We start from the raw sequence: 26,497 nt of genomic DNA, 5'->3' as shown, positions 1-26,497 counted from the left end.
GCTGCAAGAATCTTCTAATTTTGACTATGGGTATATTTCGATATTATAAAGTAAAAAATTGTTATCGTAGTAAAAATTAGTAGCATCATGCGGGTTCTGGAAGAGACGTTATGACTTAAGACGGAATGACATCCTTACTTTAACCGTGCGTGGGTGGATATACAATGACTCATTTTTCCGTATCATGCTATGGGTAGTAGCAGTGTTCCCCTCACGATTTAGATTTTCTTTTACGTTCGCTATCAAACTTCATCTCACTGCATTTCACTTTCAAATCTCTTTTATTGAAACAGTTATGTGATAACAGTTCCATTGCTTTTATAGCAGAACTAATATAAGAGCGTACAACTACATGCCACTTATCAATACGCTCATATGGTTTTTGTCAGCACTCTAGTTCGGTTTTGCCATTCGTTTGATCCGTATGTGTTTTTTCAAAGTTGCGGTAATTTTTTAATGCGGTGCTAGAATATATTAAAGAATAAATCGCGAATGCGGTACGATTTATAACGTAAATGTGGTATATTTAACTTTGTATGTAAATCTACACATGAATCAATGTTCATATTGAAATATCATGGACCTTAAAAAACCTATTTTAAAATTGTAAATAGTCTGAACAGTAAACAGGCATTTTTATGCCTCTTAAAATTCTAAATCCACGCTTGCACGTGAATTTGGGGCTGGAAACCGTAAATTGTGTGAAACGATTTAATCACACTCGGACTTTGAGAAAAAGGGTGACAGGATCTAAAGGCTTCCACTCATTATCAGACATGCTGTTGAGCCGATAAACCCCTTCGCGTATGTGTATGCATGAGAAGCAAATCTTCAAACACTCGAATACTCGAAATCTTGAATTTTTTCTCCAAAAGGGAATGAATTTTATATTTTTTATTTGCTCTTTTCAAGGCAAATTGAACAGATCAACATTTTTTTATGTTGTTGGGACAATTTTCATGCAATATATGTCAAATAAATCAAGATAATGCACTTAATCATCGTATAAGTGTATAGTATAAAGCCAGTTTTAAATTACTAGGTTTTCTTCGCAGAAGAAGAACTCGCAAAACAATAAATGGCAGTATGCCTTAAAAAATTTTACGGAATTTTCAATATTAAAAAAAAACGCAAAATCGTAAATGAAATAAAGTCCATTCGAATTAAGTGAACAATCTAGACAAGGAAGGTTTACACACCCTACATGGTTTCGAACGTGTTAAAATACGTGAACCAAACAGGAGGAAGAGGAGAGCTTAATGCTGAAAAAGTGTTATAAAATAAAGAAATACAAACTAACGTCACGAACATTTTTGCCATAATCCACGAGACGGAATTTTTTAATGGAGTGAAGTTGAACATATTTATTCTGGAATATTTTGCAATGGCTTCAATTTTTAATGCATTTTTAAACTAATTAAAAATACATTCCGAAGAATATCTCTAAATTCAATCCAAAGCACTGCAATCAAAAGACCTGCTGTGGATTCAATATGGACTACACCCCATTTGTGCTGTGGAAGCAAAATGGAGTGCATCCTAGCTGCGAGATTTCTTGTAAAATCCATCTGTTCTAGTGTTTAAATTGCATCCATGGATGCAAATTTTTTAATGGGTGCCTATAAGTTATCTTTACTTATCCGGTAAAGCATCGTCAAAAATCCATCGAATTGATGGAAACAGGTGGTTACATTGTAATTTTGACATTTGTGACATTGCACAATTAATATTAAAATCATTAAAATTTAGAACTAAGTAAATAATAATGTGCGCTAATGGGTACCTCACACGATATGTTATTTTACATAAGTGCTGTCACTTCGCATATACATTTTGTATATAAAATATGACAACCCATATGTACAAAACATATCGTCTAAAGTACCCATAAATAAATAAAAGAAGCGAAATGAATTAAAAAGGGCAACCTAGTTCAAATTTATCTCTTTTACCAGAAATTAAGCGGAGCAAGCAAAAAATCTATTGAGTTTTGGCCTTTATTCTTCTTATTATTTATTTCATTCGGCATATTTTCCGCAGTTTAGCAAAGGCACATTTAGCTTTAGCTAGTCTGGCTTCGTTGTCGGCTTGGTGCCACCATCGGGTGTTATTTGGCTTCCAGGGTATGTAAAGCTGGTTATTTTGGCGATTGCCCGTCCGCCAAGATCCAAGTTCACATCATTCAACTTTATCGATATAGTCTTATTAATTAATTATTTCTCTGCATTGTTTTGTAAGTCATTTATTTTGCTTTATATATGGCGTTCGGAAGAGGAGATCAATGCAATGTCGCCAGCATATGTTAAATCGTTTAGGTATTCCATGTTTACTGAAGCATCTAAACTCGACCGGAGTAATTCATCCATCACAATTAAAAATATAAGAGCGGATAGAATGCATCCCTGTCCAAAACCGGCCACCATCGGGAATTTTTCAGTTTGAAATTCGGATATTAATGCGAGATATTTTACGAATGTTATTAGCAGGGAAGAAAGGTGTGGTATGAAGACCTCGTTAAAGTGTTCTCTTCAGCATTTAAGCTGATCTTTCGGATCTGTGAATAATGTTCAATCTCTATCTTTGATAGGTACATCGATGTTTCTTTTGTTTTCAATCATGCGGTTTGTTGTACAATGATTTGTTTGGCTTTTGTTTTAAAAATACAAAACACACATACAGTGACACAGAAAAGTATACATACACCCCACAAAAATGCAATTTTGGCTAAATCGTTGGGTTTTTTACAGCAACAACTGCACTGTGTGGCTCCTTGGTGACAAAATAACCATAATTACACAAATTTATTTTAATCTAATATGTATATTTAATACAATTAAAGAAATTCAATTTTCACAACACAGAAAAGTATACATACACCCCAAGGAAATACGAGTATTATCGTAAAATTTATGGAATTAGTAGCAAAATTTATACATTTTTTAGTTTTGGCGAATGTCTATAGGTGTCATATATTTTATATATATATATATTTTAGAGAAAAGAAAATAATTTTTGGGGGTCAAATGCGGTTATTTAGGGTCAAATTTCTTATATACCTCGTTAAAGCTGACCCTTGCTTAATTTTTTGCGTTTTTAGCTATTGTACTTTATAAAAAGCACAAAATTCGTATCAGATGGAAAATCTGGAGACCCTAGAAGGCTTTGAAGTTGTTTTTGTGCGAAATATATTAATTGAATAAGAAATGTGACATATTTTGTTACAAACCTGTTCCCAAAGCTCCTAAAGCAACAAAATATAAGCACTACCAAAAAAGCATGAAATTTGTACTGTGAACAACGTCGTTTTCGTATTATGATCATTACCGTTACTATAGGCGCGAAACGTTTCGTATAATTGTACATTTTTGAGTCGATTGATGCCCAAGGATTGTATCCGACAATATTACAAGGCAATTCAAGTCCATCTATATGCAATTTGCACCAAGAATTCCGCGGAATCTATTCACTTCTGGGGGAAAACGTGCGTTTATCGACGTTCAGGAAGGTATATTCGCACAAAAACAACATCAAAGCCTGGTCTCCAGATTTGCCATCTGATACGAATTTTGTGCTTTTCATGAAGTACAATAGTTAAAAACGCAAAAAATTAAGCAAGGGTGCGCTTTAACGAGGTATATAAGAAATTTGACCCTAAATAACCGCATTTGACCCCCAAAAATTATTTTCTTTTCTCTAAAATATATCTTAGACAGCCAGAGACATTCGCCAAAACTAAAAAAATGTATAAATTTTGCTACTAATTCCATAAATTTTACGATAATACTCGTATTTCCTTGGGGTGTATGTATACTTTTCTGTGTTGTGAAAATTTAATTTCTTCAATTGTATTAAATATACGCATTAGATTAAAATACATTTTTGTAATTATGGTTATTTTGTCACCAAAGAGCCACACAGTGCAGTTGTTGCTGTAAAAAACCCAACGATTTAGCCAAAACTGCATTTTTGTAGGGTGTATGTATACTTTTCTGTGTCACTGTACATACATGGTCTGTTCCTTTACTTTGAAAAATGGTAACAGTGGCAAAAAATTGTAAAAGTGGTGAGCTGCTATCATATAAATTGTATGCTTTTTTAAGTAAGGGAACACTTTGCGGGTAAAAAGTGGTAAAAACTGGTAACCTCTGGCACGTAAAGGAACACGACTACAGATAGACAAAAAATGTATTGCAAAGACCAAAATTGTAAAAAATGCATAATAATGGTTCTTTTATGGCAACAAATTATCTAAATACTATACGGTTTTTGTGAAAATCAAAATATACCAAATTTATTTGCAATTTATAACAAATACGGACTAATAGCACGGTTACACTAGAGTTTTTGCCAGGTTAAGCCACTTCATGAGGATTTATTTGACGTTTGCGCTATGGAATTGACTTTTGAAATCCAAACCCACTGCGTTAATCCGGTTAAGTGTAACCGGGGTATAAAATAAGAATTACCTACTACTTTTAGGTGACAATAAATGTATTGCATAGGGAAAAACAGTACATTTTTGCAAATTTGTTTAGTCATTATACATTGTTATGACTTTTGCGGCTAAAAATGGGCTAATAGTATTGAATGTGATAAAGTTCAGTGATAAAAAAACGTCATGGCTTGAGATCATATTAACAATAAACAAACACGAATCGGCAACAGACAGGTATATTTGACTCAATATGTATTGTCGAATAATGGGCCAATGCAAAACAGTCTGATTTTCTAGGGTCTGGGGTCTAGGGAAAAGTAGACCTACAGCAGTAGTGCGATTCTCTAACCCTGCGTTTACAAATGACAGGACAGTTGACTTCATGTATTAATTGTCAAAATCCCACAACTTGCCTGTGTGACCTAGGCGTCCCGACAACTGCAATAACAGTTGTAGAATTTTGAATGAAAATCGTCGATTTCTTTTTGTTTTCCGTTCACATATTTTGTTTTTGTTCATGTTCTTTTGTTTTCAACCCATTTCAATTATTTTTACAAAAATGTCAATAATTTGTCTTCCCTACTGTCTGTGAAAAAATGATGGACAGCTGGGAGACAAACGACAAATGTATGTATGTGTTAGTAAATCAGAGTTGTATTTGAAGACAAACTGTCTGGTTTAAACGCGTAGTAAAGGCCTACGTACATAAGCTGCCTTGCCTGTTTGCCTTGCTTGCTAAAAAAGAAAAGGGCAACCCAGTTCGAAATTTGCTTTGCCTCCTTTATTCTTTTATTTTTATTATGTCAAAAATGAAGCAGGAAAGCAAGGCAACCAGGCAAAGCAGCTTATGTACCCAGGCCTTAACTCATTTTTTGAGTTACGCACTGCAGCAAATTTATAAAATTACTTTAGTATGGAACTTGATCTAAGAACGCATAATTTCATGAAATTATTTCATTGAAATTGCTTTGTCCCGGTCCACACTAGAGTGATTTCATTGAAATAATTTCATGAAATTTTGTGTTCTTAGATCGAGTTTCCCACTACAGCAATTTCATAAAATTACTTTAGTATGGAACTCGATCTAAGAACGCCTAGTTCCATGAAATTATTTCATTGAAATCGTTTTAGTGTGGACCAGGACTTTAGAGTGGACCGGGATCATGTTAGGGGGCCGCTCCACTGAAATACTGACGCTCGTTTGTGGACTGTCCTTAGTTCCAGTGCTCACCATCAATCTTACCGACACGTGAGGCCCTACCAGTTGCTACGCTACCGCCGGCATCGATTTTAGGTTCATTGCACTTACTAGGTCCCCTCATCGCGTCGAGGTGATAGTCGCTCGAGGGGGTTTGGCCTTTATTTTTATCAGAAATGACATTAGCATGAGTGTCATACTTGGTCTGTTCCAGAACTGCAAAAATCTACTAATTTTACTATACATATTTTTCGATATCATAAAGGAAAAATTGTCGAACTTGACTCAAAACTTTACTCAAACTTTTATTACATATCCTCTTTAGTTTGATTACAAAATTTCTTCTGTTCTTTTCATTTCAGTTGGCATAGGATTTCCAAACGGATGCAATGCAATCGGTGAAACCAAATGAATTACCACAAAATCCTTACGAGCGAGCAAACATATTAGCTAGATTATGTTATTGGTATGTCAAATAAATGGGTCTCAATTATTGTGCTATGCAACTTTGAAATGAAAACTTATAAGGCCTGCGTACATAAGCTGCCTTGCCTGCTTACCTTGCTTACTTCTGATAAAAGAATAAAACAGAAAAGGCAACCCAGTTCGAAATTTCCTCGGCCTTCTTTATTCTTTTATTTTTATTATGTCAAAAAAATGAAGCAGGAAAGCAAGGAAATCAGGCAGAGCAGCTTATGTACGCAGGCCTATAGGTCGTTTGCATATAGCCGGATTTTATGAACCCCTTGGGTTGCAAAGGTCAATTTGCGCATACGTCAAAATAAATCCTCATAAAGATTTTCTCTGTTCCTTTACGCGCAAGAATCGAAAAGCGTTCCCTTACGTCAGATACCATACAATTCATATGAGAACAACTTTTGCCATTTTTACCATTTTTAAAAGTAAAGGCCTGCGTACATAAGCTGTCTTGCCTGCTTACCTTGTTTACTTCTGATAAAAGAATAAAAAAGAAAAGGGCAACCCAGTTCGAAATTTCCTCGGCCTTCTTTATTCTTTTATTTTTATTATGTCAAAAATGAAGCAGGAAAGCAAGGCAATCAGACAGTGCAGCTTATGTACGCAGGCCTTAAAGGAACATACCCATGTTTAACCCGGCAAAAAAAGCTCTAATGCAAACTTCGTTTTTAATCTGTTCCAGAACCTACAAGAATCTACTATAAGGCCATGTTTATATTATAGCCTTTTGTAGGGTTAACCTTCTTAATGAGGATTTATTTGACGTATACGCAAAGGAATTGACATTTGAAACCCAGTGGGTTTGTTAAATCCGGTTATATGTATATAAACGTACTATAAAGGAAACAATTGTAAAGACTTCATAATAGTAGACTCTTGGAGGTTCCAGAATAAAGCATAATAATGGTAATAAATGGAAAATGAAAAAATATTTTTCATTTCATATGTACATAGAACAAGAATCCAGTCTCTGAAAGCTTGTATGTTTTATTAGACGTACCCCTGTACAGCGATTATGTTATTCTGTTATTTATATATATGTATGTGTGCCTATAATCGGAGTTAGTCATAGTTCATATGTCCCGGTCCACACTAAAATGATTTGAATTAAATAATTTCATGAAATTAGGCGTTCTTAGATCGAGTTCCACACTAAAGTAATTGTATGAAATTGCTGTAGTGGGGTACTCGATCTATGAACGCCTAATTTCATGAAATTATTTCATTGAATGTGGACCAGGACTTTGAAATTATACGAATATGTATGTACTTAAGACCTGCGTACATAAGCTGCCTTGCCTGCTTACCTTGCTTACTTCTGATAAAAGAATAAAAAAGAAAAGGGCAACCCGGTTCGAAATTTCCTCGGCCTTCTTTATTCTTTTATTTTTATTATGTCAAAAATGAAGCAGGAAAGCAAGGCAATCAGGCAGAGCAGCTTATGTACGCAGGCCTTTAGTTTGGGAAACTGAAATCTTTTTAACAACTTCCTTATTGTTTCGTTCTGTTTCAATAGGTACACACTTAAAACATTTTTCAAGGGATGTAAAAAAACTCTGGATACCAAGGACCTGTATCGGGCCTTAAATGAACATGAATCAGGTAAATTACTTAAATATTTTTACATTCACACATATGTATGTACATATTTATATGCAATTGTTAAACGGCGTTTGCATTATGCGCAAAATACATACGGTGTGTTGTGTGACGCGTTGCGCGTTGAAAACAACAACCACATGAAAAATGTGTTATACCCTAGACAGACGGCAGCGTTAATTTGCATTAATAACTGTATTTAATTTTGGCCTGACAGACGACAGTTTCTGCATTTACGAAACAGCTGATTGCTGTTTTGTTGTTGTTTGCAATGTATTTTTTGTTTTCCTTGTGTCTCAGAGCATGAATATGCTCTCTCCTCCATATGAATATGGGCTCTCTTCTACGGCATTGCCATATTGAAATACCTAAATGCCTTTTAAATGCAGCTCGATTTTGTGCATTAAGAATGTGGATAATGCACGAATTAATTTGAATTAAGGCAGTTAATGCAAATTAACGCTGCCGTCTGTCTAGGGTATAAGTGATGCCTAGTTTGTTCTTGAATTTTTCATGTGGTTGTTGTAACGCGACGCTCAACGCGCCGTATGTGCCGCGGAGTTTAGAGCTTTTTGCGGGTTAACTTTCTTTATGAGGATTTATTTGACGTTTGCGCTATGGAATCGACATTTGAAACCTAGTGGGTTTATTAAATCCGGTTAAGTGCAAACGGGGTATAAAGGTCGAAAAGGGGTCGTGAAGAAATAATTTTGACATTTGGAATAGGAATAAAGCAAGCAACGACCTGACTGATGCTTGGTTTACATTACAAATGAAATCCAATGGATTTCAGATGAGTTTTCATTACGCAATGGAATTGACAGTTGAAGTCCAGTGGAGTTCGTAAATGTAAACCAAGCATCAATCAGATCGTTGCTTGCTTTGTTCCCTTTCCAAATGTCAAAATTATTTCTTCACGACCCCGCTTTTTTGTATCACACATCGAAGCCTAAAATTGTTGGCGACGGCGATCATATGTTTTGTTGTTGTTTCTCAAACATTGTATATTTTTTGTTATTATTTATCGGAAAAATATGCAAAACGTAATTAGAAATGAGAATAAACAACGTCAAACAAAACAAGTCAAATTTGAGGGCAGTCCTTTTAAAAACAGTACGTTTAAATTTTTCGCTTTGAAGCCACAAAGGCGGAGCAAGCAACAAACATTTAAGAATTGTTCGGCCTTTAAGGCCAGAGCAGAATCAATCGTCGCTTGCTTCCCCAAATGTCAAATTATAAAGGAATGACAGAGCCTCTTTGCAAATTCGCCTGCGTTCTCCTTTAGGAGGCTCTGGCATTGCTTTATAATTTGGTATTTGGGAAGCAAGCAAAGCAAACGACGATTGATTCTGTTCTGGCCTTTAAGGCCAAGACTCAATGAATTTTTCTTGCTTCCCTCGCTTCATTTCTGCTAAAAGAATAAAGAACTATCGTAAAAATTAGAACTAGAACGTCTTTTATAATTTTTTCTTTTCGAGAAATGACGCAATCAATGCGAACAAAGCAAACGACGAGCTGATTGAGTTTTGTAACGAAAATGTATCGAACAGACTTAATATTATTCATACCGACAACGGAAAAGCGATCTTGTGTTTTATCTGAGTACTTTTAGTACGGTTGTAAAAAAAGTCAACACCTATTTTCATAAACACAAAGTTGACGAGATACTATCGTTTACCTTTAAATTGATATTTGCAGCTTTTATCGTTTATAACGAGCTATATTCGTATTTTGTTCTTTGTCTGCTATCGCAATATATCATTTTATGGTCAGATATCTGGAGGCGTTTGTGTATTATCTCTCATTTTAAGAGTAATCCTTCCGTGACAATTCTCAAAACGATAGTCTGATCTATTTGATACGAGTACATGAAATATGTTTGGTTTCGACTTTCTAAAGCACAATACTATATACATTTATATGTTACAAATAAAAACACAGCAACAAATCCATATCTTTAAGCATTTATCGCTTTTATAACTCCCACATGTGTATGCTCTATGTACTTATCCATATGATAGATGTATATACAACCCTCTATCATAAAAAAGGTGGGCACACATATCCACATATAGACTTTATCATTCCATTTGATACACCTCGAAATATTTTTATGTGAGACCCACATAAAGTATAGATATAGTGGATAAGTAATGAAATCGTTTTGCAATTCATACGATGCTTTTATTGGTGCGTTTGCGTAGTTTTATAGTGTGTTTGCATATAACCGGATTTAATAAACCTACTGTGTTTCAAATGTCAACTCCATTGTGTATACGTCAAAATAAATCCTCAGACAGCGGAAAACACATACACCGTTTGAGTACAGATTTGCAACATAGTCGAAGGTCTCACTAGAGAGGTTTCGTGAAAAAAGTTGCGTTTAAGTAGGCGTTCCACAATCGACCCCCACACTAGAGTAAAATCATAAAAATGCAGTAGTGGCGAACTCGATTTAAGTACGCCTAAATAAAAGCATTTTTCACGAAACCTCTCTAGTCTGACTTTCGACATAGTTCGAATTGTTCTTTATTTTTTTATCGGAAATGACACAAGTTTACTCAAATGCTTGTATGCGCTTTCGGCTCAAAGAAAGTTAGACCGAAAACATATCCAAAGTTTCAGTAAAGTTGGGCGACATTTCGACCTATGTTGCCCTTGCTCTTTTATTAGAAATGACGCCCAACTTTACTGAAACGTTGGATGGTTTTCGGCTTAATGGAAACTGCGTTTTAGTTGTTAATTCAACATTTGTCAAATAGATTAGTATTTTCCCAAACACGTTCTTTTTCAAACGTACTTTAAGTCGGATTTAATACCCCGGTTACACTATTGAAGGTTAACCCACTGCTTTTAATAGATCCAGTGGGTTAATCTATGCTGGTTACACTTAAGTCCAATTTACATTTGCATATTAAATGATTTCGTTTTACGAAATCCTACCCAGCTAGCATTTGGAAGTGACTTACTCACTTCCTCTACCAAAAGTAATCGCTTTCTGAACTTCTTTTCTATAAAAGAGCGATACTTTATCATTTTACAATAACAAATGTATTACTGTTCAAATTGGATCGATCTGCAAGAACTACCTAGTGTCACAGAAGAAGATGAAAATTCTGCATTTGATTGTTTACACAAACAATTTACATTGTTTTACTATTTCTTCTCGTGAGAGAGATAAGGTGAGAGTTTTACAGCTACTCCAAGTATTTGCAAATATCAAAAATAAGAAAAATATCAGTCAGTTTGATATTGTAAGTGCGAAAGGTTCGTGGAAAAGTGAAATTGAAAAAATTAAATTAATAATTTAATATTTAAACATTTATAAATTGAAATGTAAAAAAGTGCAGTGACTAAATAATTGTGAATGATAAAAAGCAGAAAAAATAATAATATGTATTGTGTATAATGTGAGTGATATTTAGATAAGAAAAAATAAATTTCATTTTCTTTATCATAGAGTGAATTTGAATATTAGAAAAAAAAAAACAAAAAATCGAAAAAATTCCAAAAATTCAAAAGTGCCAACAGTACTTATTACACTCATTCGACAAAGAAAATTAAAACAAATAAGTTTGCAGAAATAATGATAATATAATTTGACTTTTAAAATGTAAACATTTTCGATTTTAATTTTTGTTTTATTTATTTATTTATTTATTTATTTATTTATTTATTTATTTATTTATTTATTTATTTATTTATTTATTTATTTATTTATTTATTTATTTATTTATTTATTTATTTATTTATTTATTTATTTATTTATTTATTTATTTATTTATTTATTTATTTATTTATTTATTTATTTATTTATTTATTTATTTATTTATTTATTTATTTATTTATTTATTTATTTATTTATTTATTTATTTATTTATTTATTTATTTATTTATTTATTTATTTATTTATTTATTTATTTATTTATTTATTTATTTATTTATTTATTTATTTATTTATTTATTTATTTATTTATTTATTTATTTATTTATTTATTTATTTATTTATTTATTTATTTATTTATTTATTTATTTATTTATTTATTTATTTATTTATTTATTTATTTATTTATTTATTTATTTATTTATTTATTTATTTATTTATTTATTTATTTATTTATTTATTTATTTATTTATTTATTTATTTATTTATTTATTTATTTATTTATTTATTTATTTATTTATTTATTTATTGGTCATTGCCACTATTTTATGGTAAAATATACAATATCGTTCAAACAATGTACTTATTTGTCGCCTAAAGGTACTATATCCAACAAGCATTTTCTATCGCCCATTACCCGAAGCAGTCACTCCCGGGCGATAGAAACACACATCCCCGATATCGCATTCTAATTGATGTAGGCACACCGTACGGGAAGAAATGAACCACGCACTCGTTTCCTCATAAATGTGTCTCATGCGTTGTCTTTGAAAGAATCGCTTTAGTCCAGAGTCGAGAGTCACGATGGCGATATTTTTATGAGGAAACGAATGCGTGGTTCATTTCTTCCCGTACGGTGTGCCTACATCAATTAGAATGCGATATCGCGGATGTGTGTTTCTATCGCCCGGGAGTGACTGCTTCGGGTAATGGGCGATAGAAAATGCTTGCTGGGTAGAATCAAATGAAGTGTATTTACATCTGTTTTTTGCGTCATTTGCTTACGCACACAATCGCACATACACACTTATACAATAACACAAACACACGCACACAATATATTTATTCAGAAAAATAGGAATTTCACAACACAAATGTGTATCAAATAACTTAAATTAACTACCAAAACAAAAAAAAACATAATTTTTGCAAGTTTTTTAACCATTTATGGTCTGTTCCAGTACTGCAAGAATCTACAAATTTATACTATTTTTTTCGATAACATAAAGGAAAAAATGTTATCGTAATAAAATATAGTAGCAGGTTCTGGAACAGAGCATTATTTTCACTTTTGTCATCGTTTGAGTATTTTTGTTTTTCTACAATACACACAAACAAACAAAGACATCATAAAACAGTTGCATTTTTTGGTAGTTTATGACGAAAAAGCAGGGTTGGGTATAAAAGTATGGTGTTTTCGTGCGTTGTTTAGAATAAATGACGTAGCTATAGTCATTTATTTTTGTATGGTAAATGACGCAAAAGCCTGTTTTAGCAAATAACTGACGAAACGAAAAAGTTGCAAATGTAAATTGGACATTAGCTTTTCGAGGATATAAACTGTCAGCGCTATTAATCTATGCTGGTTACACTTAGCTTTTCGAGGATATAAACTGTCAGCTGATGTTTGTTTACGTATACATACAAAATAACTAATAAAGTCGTGTTTTACACTTTTACAATTTCTCGTATGAGATATCGTCCCCTCTTTGCTCATATTGGTATATTTTACACACAGGGATACATTTTCGTATCATGGTATCAAGCGTACTTTTTGTTAAAGTGTCTAATGTGAAAAAATAAATAATTTTATGATTTTCAAATAACTTTAGATTTATTAACTCCATAAAATCTCATGCGACCAATCGTAAACGTGTAAAACACGACAAACTCTGTTGCAAAAACAGTTGCAACTTTTGGTACTTTTTGAGTAGAGTTGGATTTTTTTGCACAAATACCGAATACAACACTGTATTTTTTATGGATTTGTGCCGGATTTAAAATAAACCCAGTCGCGAGAGGATTTAATTTTTGTATGACAAATCTGGTCAGATTTTAAGCAATAAATCCTCATGAAGTGGGTTAACCCGGCAAGAAGCTGTAATGTAACCGTTCTACACATCCATGGTATAAGTAAAGAGGTAGATTTAAATGGAAAAATCTATAGAACCCTTGTTTTTCCTGAATTCCTAAAACATCAAAATTAGTAAACAAAAAAGCAACAAGTGGGTTTGTTTATAATACCTTATTTTGAGCATTTTATAAAAAACGCGAAAAATGAATGAAGTGTCAAGGTTTCTCCACATAATCGAATTGTGGATATTATGAAATGATTGTTTCAATGCAAAGCTGAAGAATTTCTTCCATACAAATATTCTAAAAACAAATTTAAAAATCATTGAATTCGATTGTTTTTAAAATTGTTTGGCATATTTTTCAAACAATACACACACATACACAGATTGTGTACTTTGTATTGACATTTTAGGAATACTCGAATGAAAAAAATTAAATTGACTGAAAGCTTTAGCTAACCTTTCTTATTAAACCATGTACACATCCAACATTTCAGTAAAATTGGGCGCCATTTCTGATAAAAGAATAATTCGATCTATGGGCGCTTTTATTCTTTTATCAGAAATGGAGCCCAACTTTACTGAAACGTTAAATGTGTTTTCGACTTAATATTTTAGAACACAACTGTCTACACCATGGTGCAAGAAAGAAGGTGATACAATAATACCATCTGATATCTTCATTTGCTGTCAAAACAAAATTTTAATTAAAAATAAATAACAAATATTACGCTGCCATAAAGAATATCTGTATACAACATCTTTATTAAAGCTTCGCGAAGAATATTTTACCGTTTTCTTCCTCCTTTTGTGGATATTTCGCGCAAAAAAATTTGACAGCAAATGAAGACTTCGGTCTGAATTCACCTCAATTCGCCTTTTGGATCACCTTGTTAAATTCGCTTTGGTCAACACTTATGGTCTGTTCCTTTACTTTTAGTGGCAGAAAATGGTGAAAGTTGGGTTCAATTCTGTTTCTATGAAAATGTGAAGAGAAAACTTTTATAATGCGGCCCATACGCTGTGGGCATGCAGGACAGCATTTTTAATAGTATTAGTAAATTTTGAAGATTTTGTCAATGTATGTGGGAGCATTTTTAGCAGGATTGAAATCAAAATAGTTTTGATTTTGTAAATGAAACCCATTCAATCCGATGAATTTTGTTTATTTTCCATGAAATCAAAAAACAGTTTTTGAAAATAACAAATATTAGCTCTGTTCCAGAACTAAAAAGTTTTTACAATTTTTACCACTTTTACACATTTTGCGTTCCCGTACACAAAATTTATATGAAAATCGTTTACGACTTTTACCACATTATAAAGTACGGGAACAGGCCAATTGTTTGTGACGAAATTAAAATTTTTTGAATATGTACTTCAACTAAAATTCGTATTTTGGAGGAAAATTTATCATATTTGGAATGATACACACGTATATAAGGGGTTCATCGGCAGCAGCAGTTTGGCAGTAAATGTATGGCCCGCATAAAGGAAAGAACTGTCAAATGAAAAAAATATAAAGGAAATATTTTTCATTTCAAATATTCATAGAACAAGAATCCAGACCCTGCTATCATATAAATTGTATGGTTTTGAAAGTAAGGGAACGCTTTGCGAGTAAAAAGTGGTAAAAACTGGTAACGCCAGGCACCTAAAGGAACACGATTTTAATTGTCCACGTTGTGAAGAGTATTAATAATTCGACTAGGTCCAACATAACTCACTTTTTATTTTAATCGTTGTTTCGTGGTTATAAAAATCTTATCTTTAGCGAAGAAAAGCACACAATTCTTATCATAAGATACATTATTTCTGTATACAAATATTCGGATACACTTGAACATGGATATGTACGAGTTGTTGGCAGTGGAGTAGGTCAGTTTTATTTCAAATAGAAATAATCCTCCGGAAACTTAAATTTTTTTGATGTATAACTCATAGGAATTTAAGACTACAATCTAATTTGCAGAAGGCATTTATCTGTAATCGTCGAAAAGCTTTACATACAAAATCACGTAGATTTCAAAGGCCAATTTATGATGAGGATTTATTTGACGTATATGCAATTGAATTGACAAAGTCCAATGCGGTTTGTGAACCTACTGTAAATGTAGTAGAGTACTCCAACTCACTATACCTCCACTGAATATAATAAGAGATGGGATCAAACCCCAGATTCAAGCCATCAAGTGAATAAATAAATAAAAAATATTTGGTCTGAAACAACTATTTTGAGGTTTTCGACATATTGAGCCGAAAATACTTGCAACGTTTCAGTAGAGTTACGCGTCATTTCTGATAAAAAGACATCCACAGAATGGCTCCGTTGAGTGCCGCGTTACAACAACCACATGAAAAAGTATAAGTAATCATGGTATAAGTAAAGAGGTAGATTTAAATGAAAAAAATCTATGGAACCCTTGTTTTTCTTGAATTCCTAAAACTTCAAAATAAAAGCAACTAGTGGGTTTGTTTACAATGCATTTTTGGGCATTTTATAAAAAACGCGAAAAATGAATAAAGAGTTAAGTTTTCTCCACATAATCGAGTTGTGAATATGATAAACTGATTGTTTCAATGCAAATCTCACCAATTTCTTCCATACAAATCGTCTAAAAACAATTTTAAAAATCATTGACTTTGATTGTTTTTAAAATTGTTTGGCATATTATTCAAACACCACACACACATACACAGTTTGTTTATATTGTTTTGAAGTTTTAAGCATACTCGAATGAAAAAATTTAAATTGACATAAAGCTTTGGCTAACCTTTCTTATTAAACCATGTAAGTAATGATAATTTTTCTTTTGAAATTTTCGTTTGGTTGTTGTTTTTAATGCGTGACGCGACTCAACAACGGACCGATTTTGCCGACCGCTAAAGAGTAACAGGGCATGGACAGCATTAATCAAATTGTTCTTTAATCTTTTATCAGAAATATATACTGAAATGTTGTTTATACTGAAATGTTGTTTTAGTTCAGTTACAATATCCATCTAATACGATTCTTTTATTTACTTTTAGAATACCTTGGAAATGAAATGTGTCACTCGTGGCAAAAGGAATTGCTTAAAAAGCCAAATTCCAAGAAACAGCCCAGTCTCCTGAGGGCGATTGTTCGAATATTCGGTTGGCATTACGCCTTCTTAGGATTTTTATTATTTGTACTGGATTTGGGATCAAGGTAAGCATAATTTTTTAATTCCTTTAAGCATTTAAAGCATCGGTACATAAGCGGCTTGGCATTCTTGCTTAAGCTATAGGTGGCAAAAGATTAAAAGGAATATACCAATCTTTATTCTTTTACGAGAAACTTTAGCAATAAAGGCCTGGGTACATAAGCTACCTCGCCTGCCTGCATTGCTTGCTTCTGATAAAAGAATAAAAAAGTAAAGGTCAACCTAGTTCGAAACTGGCTCGGCCTTCTTTATTCTTTTATTATAGTTATGTCAGAAATGAAGCAGGAAAGCAAGGCAAGCAGGCGAGGCAGCTTATGTACCCAGACCTTAATGGTTTTGGATTTGTTGCGGAATGTTATCGGTTTCGGCGGTGGCCTCGATATTTAAAACCTAATATACCCGTGGTCAGAGAAGGTCTGGTCCTCTGAGACCTATTGCTATATTTTCCATTCCCGTTCTTGAGTACCGCGGCGTCCGACGTTGATAACTCTGGAAAAAATCAAACATACATATTTGTGACCTAAAAAAGTTAATAATTTATATGTTTTAAACCGAAGATCTCGTTCTTTACGGTCCAAGGTTCCTGGGTGAAGTTAATATTTATTACCTTTGAAGGTTATTATTTTTGGCATCCTACTCCTCATCCATATTTGGCGTTCCAATTTTGATGGGATTGCATTTGAGATGTTGTACGCCATGCTCTTTATCTTTGTTAGACTGGTCATCCTCATAACTTCCCATGTCTTCACTTCCAAAGTCTCATTTTGTTTTTTAAACGCTTCTAGTCTTCGTTCCGTCTCGTGTTTGCAGCCATAGCCCCTGACGTATACCGCCGCTGTAGTCAGTTGATGGATTTTGTGCTTTCTCAACTACTTCAATTTGCCTCCTTACTTACCTCCTCGAGAGGGTTCGCGTATGGATCCAATTGATACATTAGGAGGTTCCTTTTGAGCTCACTGCTGATTATTGCTATTGGTCCTTGAAGAATGTGATCCACCAAATTGTTGTTTACCATCTTCTCGATGGGTTTCTGGTAATCTTTTAATAAGTTTGCATATAACCGGATTTAATAAATCTGTTGGGATTTAAATGTAATCGTCAAAATAAATCCTCATAAAGAAGAAGGCTTGGAAGTTCCTGGATTTCTTTTCGGAGCATCCAGTAGTTCCAGAAGATTCTGTGGTCGACTCACCTTCCTCATGTTCGAACTTGGGCCATGCTTATATTATAGACCTTTTGCAGGGTTAACCTTCTTAATGAGGATTTATTTGATGTATACGCAAAGGAATTGACATTTGAAACCCACTGGGTTTATTAAATCCGTTTATATATACACCTACTATTGGTTTGACGATCGCGGCCAAAAAATGCTTTGGGCAGTCTCATTTGTGATGGTCTTGTTCACAAATTTTGACGTTTGGCTTGGTAAATTGTCCGATTATTGTTATCGATGTAACACCTTTTTATTCCACCATGAATTTAATCTCTTCCTAAGCTTCATGTAGACATTCTCTCTTTCGTGTGTTTCCACAACGGTGTTTGCTGTTGCTGTCGGATTCGCAGTACGGGAAGCCCCCAGTCTCTGATGGTTGGGTCAAGTTAAATATTTCACTAAGCTTCACTGTCTGCTGCTTCCTTTATCCGTTAGGTTCCGAATAAATATGTGTGTATGTCGATGCAGTTTACTCAAGTTTTTCTTCTTTCAGAACAACTCAAGCGGCACTTTTAATGGGACTGATATCTAACTGTGCGAAGGGCGACGAAGATATTCAAACAGGTTATCTGTACGCCGCTGGAGTTATAGCCTGTAGTATAACGAATGTTTTGCTTAGCCATTCGTATGGTATGGGAACGATGCATATGGGCATGAAGATACGTGTGTCCATGTGCAGTCTGATCTATAGGAAATCATTGCGTCTATGCAAAACGGCTACAGAAAGTCCCACTGCTGGTCAAGTGATCAATTTGATAACAAACGATGTCGGACGTTTGGATGCGGCAATGGTTTTTATTAACTATCTCTGGGTGGGACCAATATTAACATGTTTGATAACCTATCGAATGTACAAAGAGGTAAGTGGATGAAATGTGAAAAAAACTTATTACCATTTAAATTATTATAATTTTCAGATTCGTTTCTTTTAGATTGGCATTGCCGCCGTGTTTGGTGTTGCCTTTATGTTCATGTTTATCCCGCTGCAAGGTTGGTTGGGTAAGAAAACATCCACATTGCGTTTACGTACCGCATTACGCACCGATGAACGTGTCCGTATGATGAATGAAATCATTTCCGGTATACAAGTTATTAAAATGTATGCCTGGGAGTATCCGTTCAGCAAGATGGTGGCACGAGCCCGTAAAAAGGAAATCAACAGTATTCGTCATTCCTCCTACATACGTTGCATTCTATTTTCGTATGTTATATTTCTTACTCGGGTATCGGTATTCCTTAGCTTGGTGGGTTATGTGTTGTTGGGTAATTTCCTAACGCCCGAAAAGGCATTTTTGATAGCAGCCTATTATAATATTTTAAGGTCAACCATGACGGTATTCTTTCCTGCAGGTAAGGATATTTGCAATGGGTTTGGAATCAAAAGTTAAACAATTGTTATTCTTTTATTTGTAGCTATATCAATTCTGGCAGAATCGCTGGTCTCCATGAAACGTATAGAGAAGTTTTTGCTATGTGAAGAGACTCAGGTTGTGGATAAGTGTCTCAACTATAATAATTGCAATGGCAGCAAACCATTGCATGACGACAATGGCAATGACGTATTAGTGGAACAGAATGCTGAGAAACAACCTTTGGTTGTGAACTTGACACATGACACCTTGTCAGAGGCTGGTATTAGAATCAGTAATGTTAAATCTAAATGGGATCCATCTATGCCTGAATACACTTTGGACAATGTAAATTTGCATGTGCGACCAGGTACCTTAGTTGCAATTATTGGGCCCGTTGGTTCGGGGAAGTCAAGGTAAATACTATTTTTAAATTTCGCTATTATACAATATGAATCCATAATTTGGTTTGTTATTCAATTATTATCATTACAGTTTAATCCAATGTATCTTAGGTGAGCTAAAAATGGAAGCCGGAAAAGTTCAAGTGAATGGCTCATTCTCTTACGCCTCTCAAGAACCGTGGTTATTTACTGGTACAATTCGACAAAATATTCTTTTTGGACAGCCAATGGATAAAAGTCGCTATAATGCAGTGATCAAGAAATGTGCCCTGGAAAGAGATTTTAAATTGTTACCGTTTGGAGATAAAACAATTGTGGGTGAACGTGGTACCTCATTGTCAGGGGGACAGAGGGCTCGTATCAGTTTGGCCAGAGCTGTGTATCGTAGAACAGCCATTTACCTTTTAGATGATCCTCTCAGTTCTGTCGATACTCACGTTGGACGCCACCTGTTCGATCGGTGTATACGTGGTTTGTTGCGCGACAATATTGTTGTCTTGGTTACGCATCAACTGCAATTTCTTAAATCGGCCGATGAAATAATCATTATGAATAAAGGGCGTATTTGTGCGGCGGGTTCCTATGAGTCATTACGCGAAAGTGGTCATGATTTTGCTCAAATGTTGACCGACCCGGCGAATGAGGATACAATAGATGGCACAAAGACACGACCCAGATTAGACAGTCGTCTCTTTGATCGTAAAAATAGTGCAGCATCTATAAATTCGGTAGCGGATTCAACGTTTGATGATACATCCTCTGAAGTACATGAAACTCAGGGAAAGGGCAAAATTGGTTTGGAGCTGTATACCAAATATTTCAAGGCTGGAGGAGGTTTTTTCTTGTTTTTCGTTATGTCAATGTTTTTTATAATCTCCCAATTCTTGGCTTCATGTGGTGATTATTTCTTGTCCTATTGGTGAGTGGTGGCAAAAAGTATGTTGAAATTATTATTTCATTGTTGTTTTATTTTAGGGTTAATAAAAAAAGTTCCCTTGAGGCAAAAGCAATCGAAGCAACTGTAGTTCTCAACTCCACAACAACCTCTACCATGCACTCACTCACTTCATTATCATCACATGAACTCGAATCGAAGCTTTCCACATGGTTATCCCAATATGGCATTGAAGTGGATGCTGAAATGCTCGACATTTACATCTTCACCCTCATAACAGTGGCCACAATTGTTACATCAATTGCCAGCTGTTTTCTCTTCTTTAAGGTGGCCATGAGAGCCTCCCAGAATTTACACAATTCCATGTTCAGGGGTATAATACGCGCCTCCATGTACTTCTTCAACACAAATCCATCCGGTCGAATATTGAATCGTTTCTCCAAAGATATGGGTCAAATAGATGAGATTTTGCCAACAGTGATGATTGATGCAATTCAGATTTTCCTATTGCTTTTTGGCATTATGGCAGTTATATCGGTGGTGAACCCGTTCTATCTATTGCCCACATCAATTCTGGCCATAATATTTTATAAGCTCAGGACATTCTATTTGAAAACATCTCGAGATGTCAAACGCTTGGAGGCCATAAGTATGTATACTGTTCACTCATAGCTTCAAGGATAATGCGATTCTTTTTACAGCTCGTTCTCCCATCTATTCACATTTGGGTGCCTCATTGACTGGTCTTTCAACTATACGCGCATTTGGTGCCCAACATGTTCTCGTCAAGGAATTTGATAATTTTCAAAATCTTCATAGTTCGGCGTTTTTCCTCTTCAACACCACATCCCGTGCTTTTGGTTATTGGCTCGATTCCTGTTGCATCATTTTTATAACCATTATCACGCTGAGTTTCTTTCTATTTGCCCCGGAGAATGGTGGAGATGTGGGCTTAGCCATTACCCAAGTCATGTGTATGACCGGAATGGTACAATGGGGTATGAGGCAATCAGCGGAATTGGAAAACGCCATGACTGCGGTAGAACGTGTTGTGGAATATGACAACATAGAACCTGAGGGTGAATTAGAATCCACTGAAGAAAAGAAACCACCAAAAACATGGCCCGAAGAGGGCAAAATCACATTCAATGAATTGAGTTTGTCTTACACCCCCAAAAGCAAATCGGAAAATGTCTTAAAATCCCTGAATATTATTATTGAAGCTCGAGATAAGGTGGGCATTGTTGGACGCACTGGAGCTGGCAAATCGTCATTGATCAATGCCTTGTTTCGTTTATCCTATACCCATGGTTCGATTACCATTGATTCGCGTGACACAAAATCAATGGGATTGCATGATTTGCGTAGCAAAATTGCCATTATACCCCAGGAACCGGTTCTGTTCTCCGGCACAATGCGTTATAATTTAGATCCATTTGATGAATATTCAGACTCAAAGTTATGGGAAGCTTTGGAACAGGTACATGCTTGTCATTTCGTTTGAAGGCGTAAATATTAATTGAAAAAAGTGTATTTAGGTCAAACTAAAAGATGATGTTTCCGAATTGGAAAATGGCCTAGAAACTAAAATCTCTGAAGGTGGTTCCAATTTTAGTGTTGGTCAACGACAGTTGGTTTGTTTGGCACGGGCTATTTTACGGGAAAATCGTATTCTGATTATGGATGAGGCCACTGCCAATGTTGATCCCCAAACAGATGCCCTGATACAAAGAACTATTCGTCATAATTTTAAACACTGTACCGTTCTAACGATAGCTCATCGTTTGCACACAGTCATGGATTCGGATAAAGTTATGGTCATGGATGCTGGCCAGGTGGTTGAATTCGGTTCACCTTATAAACTTTTAACGGAAAGCGAGAAGCGCATATTCCAGAGTATGCTGAAGCAAACGGGAAAGACGACATATGATACTTTATTTGCAGTTGCACAAAAGGTAAGGAAAGCACTGGAAAGAAATTATATCTTTCCAACAAAGAATACTGATACTGAGATCTATAAAGTATTGGGATAATCATCAGTGGCATGTTGTTAGTCACATAACTGTTAAATCTACACTATCTCTTTACCCTGTTTTGCTCAACTTCTGCGTAAAGGAGCATTTAGTAACAATTGTCACAAATGGTTACTGAAAAATAGTTAGTGAAAAATATTTTCTTTATATTTTTTTATTTGAAATGTTTTCCTTTATAAAATTTTTGATTTCACAATTGCATATAAACCGAGGCAAATTGAATAGTCCCGGTCCACACTAAAGCGATTCCAATTTAATAATTTCATGAAATTAGGCGTTCTTAGATCGAGTTCTATACTAAAGCAATTTTATGAAATTGCTTGTTTTGAAAAGGCCTGGGAAATCGTATAACGGGAGAATATTATCTAGGATCGTCCTTAGGAATAGCTTATAGTTAAATACGAAGCCCATACAACATAAATTTAATGATTTTTTTTCACATTTTTGAGTGATTTAATCTGCTGAAGTCTATAAAACGAGGGTCTGTTGGGAATAACGGCACCATACCGCACATTAAGGGAGGTTCCTTAAAACGGTAGAAGTGAAAAATGTTAGTTTTTTTTTATCGGAATTAGTTTAGTATCACTAAAACTAAATGTTATGTGTCAGTTGCAAATGTTTTGTCCGATACTGTATGTATATTTATCTCTGAAGGCCGAAACACTTCACTTTAAGTATATCTAAACTTTTTCACCATTTTCTCCTAATTTTTACTTCTTTGATTTCCAGGCGCACGAGGAAACATTAAAACAAAAAGAAAATGGAATAGAAGGATACCGAATTGATGTTATTAATAAAAAGCAATAGCCATTTACTGCCTGACTATATTTTAGGATTAATATAAGTAAGTTAATGAATATGTTTTTTAAGCTGTGAACCATGGCATGATTATACACATCAATAATAAAGTGTGGCAAAATCTATTATAAAAAGATTTTGTAAAAAATTATATCATATTACAAAATTGTTATTAATAAAAGTTTAGGTTACCAAGGGTATTATTTGAATATTTGATATTAGTTGAGGATTCCGGGCTTTCATTCTGGTAAGGATAAATTGTACGACAGGTTGTGTTAGCCTTCGACGAAATGGAAATTCGAAAGGAGCTGGAGTACAACAAAGCTGAAGATATGGTTGATGGTTATGAAGTTTTGGAAACACTAAAAAAAAACCTACCTAATTGAATTAATTGAGCTATCATGACCTAAGTAGTTTGTATTGAAAAAGTGATATCTATCTATCTATCTATCTATCTATCTATCTATCTATCTATCTATTTGAAAACTTATATATATACTGAACTTATTGCAAATTTGCAGTTGTGAAGTATTTTTGAAGCCTTCTTACTATCAAGTCAACCTAGTGTCTCCGGGCTTCCTAGAATCATTCTTCAATACACACACATATACAATTCGAAGGTGTTTTTCCTTCATGAGTTTAGTATATATACAAGTTTTCAAATTCGGCCTTTGTCTAGCACCACATCTGATATGCATAATGAGCTGAATTAAACCACAAGCGAAACGATCGTAGCATATTGGTTGTATGTGTGTGGACTTCGCTAGATATCACTTTTTTAAAACAAACTCCTTATGTCATGGTAGCTCAATTAATTCAATTAAATAAAACTACCTTCGACCTAATAAGAGAACAATAAATTAAAAAAACTAACGTCTTATATTTATGCGCTACAGAAACTCCGATTAGACGTTAGTGGGATAGTATGCGACCCAGGTCCAGGAAACCTAAAATTATATTCCCTCTCAAGGCTCACATTCCTATTTCTATCACAACAACAACAAAATTATATTCTTATGCAGACTTTCCCCATTTATTTAAATCTATGGTAGCCATTCAAAAGGAGTATATTGTTCAATGACAAACTATGGCCAAAGCATGGTGGAATAATAAGGTGTAACGCCAAAAACAGCTGATCTTCATACCAGTTGTCAAAATGCGTTATTGTGAATAAAATCACATACAAAATGTAAACAAGCAATTCACAGTAATGCATTATTGCGAGCAAATTAGACGTTTGACATGATTTGATGTAACACCTTATTCCACCATGGGCCAAAGTTAACAGACAGACATATTCATTTGTCAAATTGGGACAAAATGAATATGGGAGGGGCCATCCATATTTTCAGTAACACCTGCCATCGAAACACTCATCAATAATGCGGACCTTCACAAGAGGCAAATGTCACCAGCCTATTTTTAGTGAACTGAATGTTAAAAATTCTTTTGCCCGAATACCCACAACCAGCAAAATTTGTCTAATACAGAGGTGCGGTGCGTCAAGGGAATAATAGGAACCATCGAGGGCATTATAATACTGGCAGACTACACTATGCGGAGTAAACTAAGCAGATGCCCTCGAAAAAGCTTTCTCAAGATTTCGACCCCAAGGAAACAAGAATCATCTTTCTGTTCGAGAGGTGCGCTGCCAAATTGCTAGGTACACGTTGCAGGAAATTTTAAATAGTGCCTGTGGAAGCGCAGTTAAAAAGTGCTGAAGTAAAGATTGAGGAGGATCAGGATCACCAGAAAGAAATGGTCCTATTTTGGATTCCATAGATGTCTTGCAAACTAACACCACGGAAATCAAGCAGAGCTGTATGTTATGGATTTCACATTTCTGAAGACAATAATCAATAAAATTAAATGTGAAAATCATCATTGAGAACGAGGCTTTGAATTTGGCTTTGATGAATTGAATGTTAAAAATTCTTTTCCACGGTTTCCCACAACCAGCCTATTCGTAATAGAGTTGTACAATCTAGTTCATTTGAAAGATCTAGTTCAATAGTCCAGCTCTTTTAACTGAACTAGTTCAGTAATCTAGTTCATAGTTCACTATCCAGTTCATTCATTCGGATCATAACCCAGCAAGCATTTTCTATCGCCCATTACCCGAAGCAGTCACTCCCGGGCGATAGAAACACACATCCGCGATATCGCATTCTAATTGATGTAGGCACACCGTACGGGAAGAAATGAACCACGCATTCGTTTCCTCATAAAAATATCGCCATCGTGACTCTCGACTCTGGACTAAAGCGATTCTTTCAAAGACAACGCATGAGACACATTTATGAGGAAACGAGTGCGTGGTTCATTTCTTCCCGTACGGTGTGCCTACATCAATTAGAATGCGATATCGGGGATGTGTGTTTCTATCGCCCGGGAGTGACTGCTTCGGGTAATGGGCGATAGAAAATGCTTGTTGGATATAGTACCTTTAGGCGACAAATAAGTACATTGTTTGAACGATATTGTATATTTTACCATAAAATAGTGGCAATGACCAATAAATAAATAAATAAATAAATAAATAAATAAATAAATAAATAAATAAATAAATAAATAAATAAATAAATAAATAAATAAATAAATAAATAAATAAATAAATAAATAAATAAATAAATAAATAAATAAATAAATAAATAAATAAATAAATAAATAAATAAATAAATAAATAAATAAATAAATAAATAAATAAATAAATAAATAAATAAATAAATAAATAAATAAATAAATAAATAAATAAATAAATAAATAAATAAATAAATAAATAAATAAATAAATAAATAAATAAATAAATAAATAAATAAATAAATAAATAAATAAATAAATAAATAAATAAATAAATAAATAAATAAATAAATAAATAAATAAATAAATAAATAAATAAATAAATAAATAAATAAATAAATAAATAAATAAATAAATAAATAAATAAATAAATAAATAAATAAATAAATAAATAAATAAATAAATAAATAAATAAATAAATAAATAAATAAATAAATAAATAAATAAATAAATAAATAAATAAATAAATAAATAAATAAATAAATAAATAAATAAATAAATAAATAAATAAATAAATAAATAAATAAATAAATAAATAAATAAATAAATAAATAAATAAATAAATAAATAAATAAATAAATAAATAAATAAA

General features: G+C 33.8%; 1 protein-coding gene across 5 annotated transcripts; it reads left to right on the top strand.

The window, feature by feature from the left end:
• Positions 1-375: 375 nt before the first annotated feature.
• LOC141405394 (probable multidrug resistance-associated protein lethal(2)03659) lies at positions 376-23,523 on the top strand. 5 transcript variants are annotated; one of them, XM_073989682.1, is made up of 12 exons: positions 376-497; positions 5,996-6,099; positions 7,627-7,712; positions 16,479-16,638; positions 18,340-18,706; positions 18,779-19,196; positions 19,260-19,611; positions 19,691-20,518; positions 20,575-21,143; positions 21,196-21,974; positions 22,033-22,449; positions 23,257-23,523. In XM_073989682.1, the coding sequence occupies exons 2-12, from the start codon at positions 6,023-6,025 to the stop codon at positions 23,332-23,334; spliced, it is 4,131 nt and encodes a 1,376-aa protein (XP_073845783.1). In that variant the 5' UTR covers positions 376-497; positions 5,996-6,022; the 3' UTR covers positions 23,335-23,523. The 5 variants fall into 5 exon arrangements, with proteins under 5 accessions (XP_073845783.1, XP_073845774.1, XP_073845792.1 ...); XM_073989673.1 differs by having other exon boundaries at positions 391-534; XM_073989691.1 differs by having other exon boundaries at positions 396-520.
• The last annotated feature ends 2,974 nt before the right edge of the window (positions 23,524-26,497 follow it).

Source organism: Musca autumnalis, unplaced genomic scaffold, assembly GCF_047663935.1.
Source record: "Musca autumnalis isolate F117 unplaced genomic scaffold, ASM4766393v1 scaffold_1, whole genome shotgun sequence".
In the NCBI taxonomy this organism is placed as follows: Eukaryota; Metazoa; Arthropoda; class Insecta; order Diptera; family Muscidae; genus Musca; species Musca autumnalis.
Note: the sequence above shows the minus strand (reverse complement) of the source record. Positions and strands in the feature narration are given on the sequence as shown.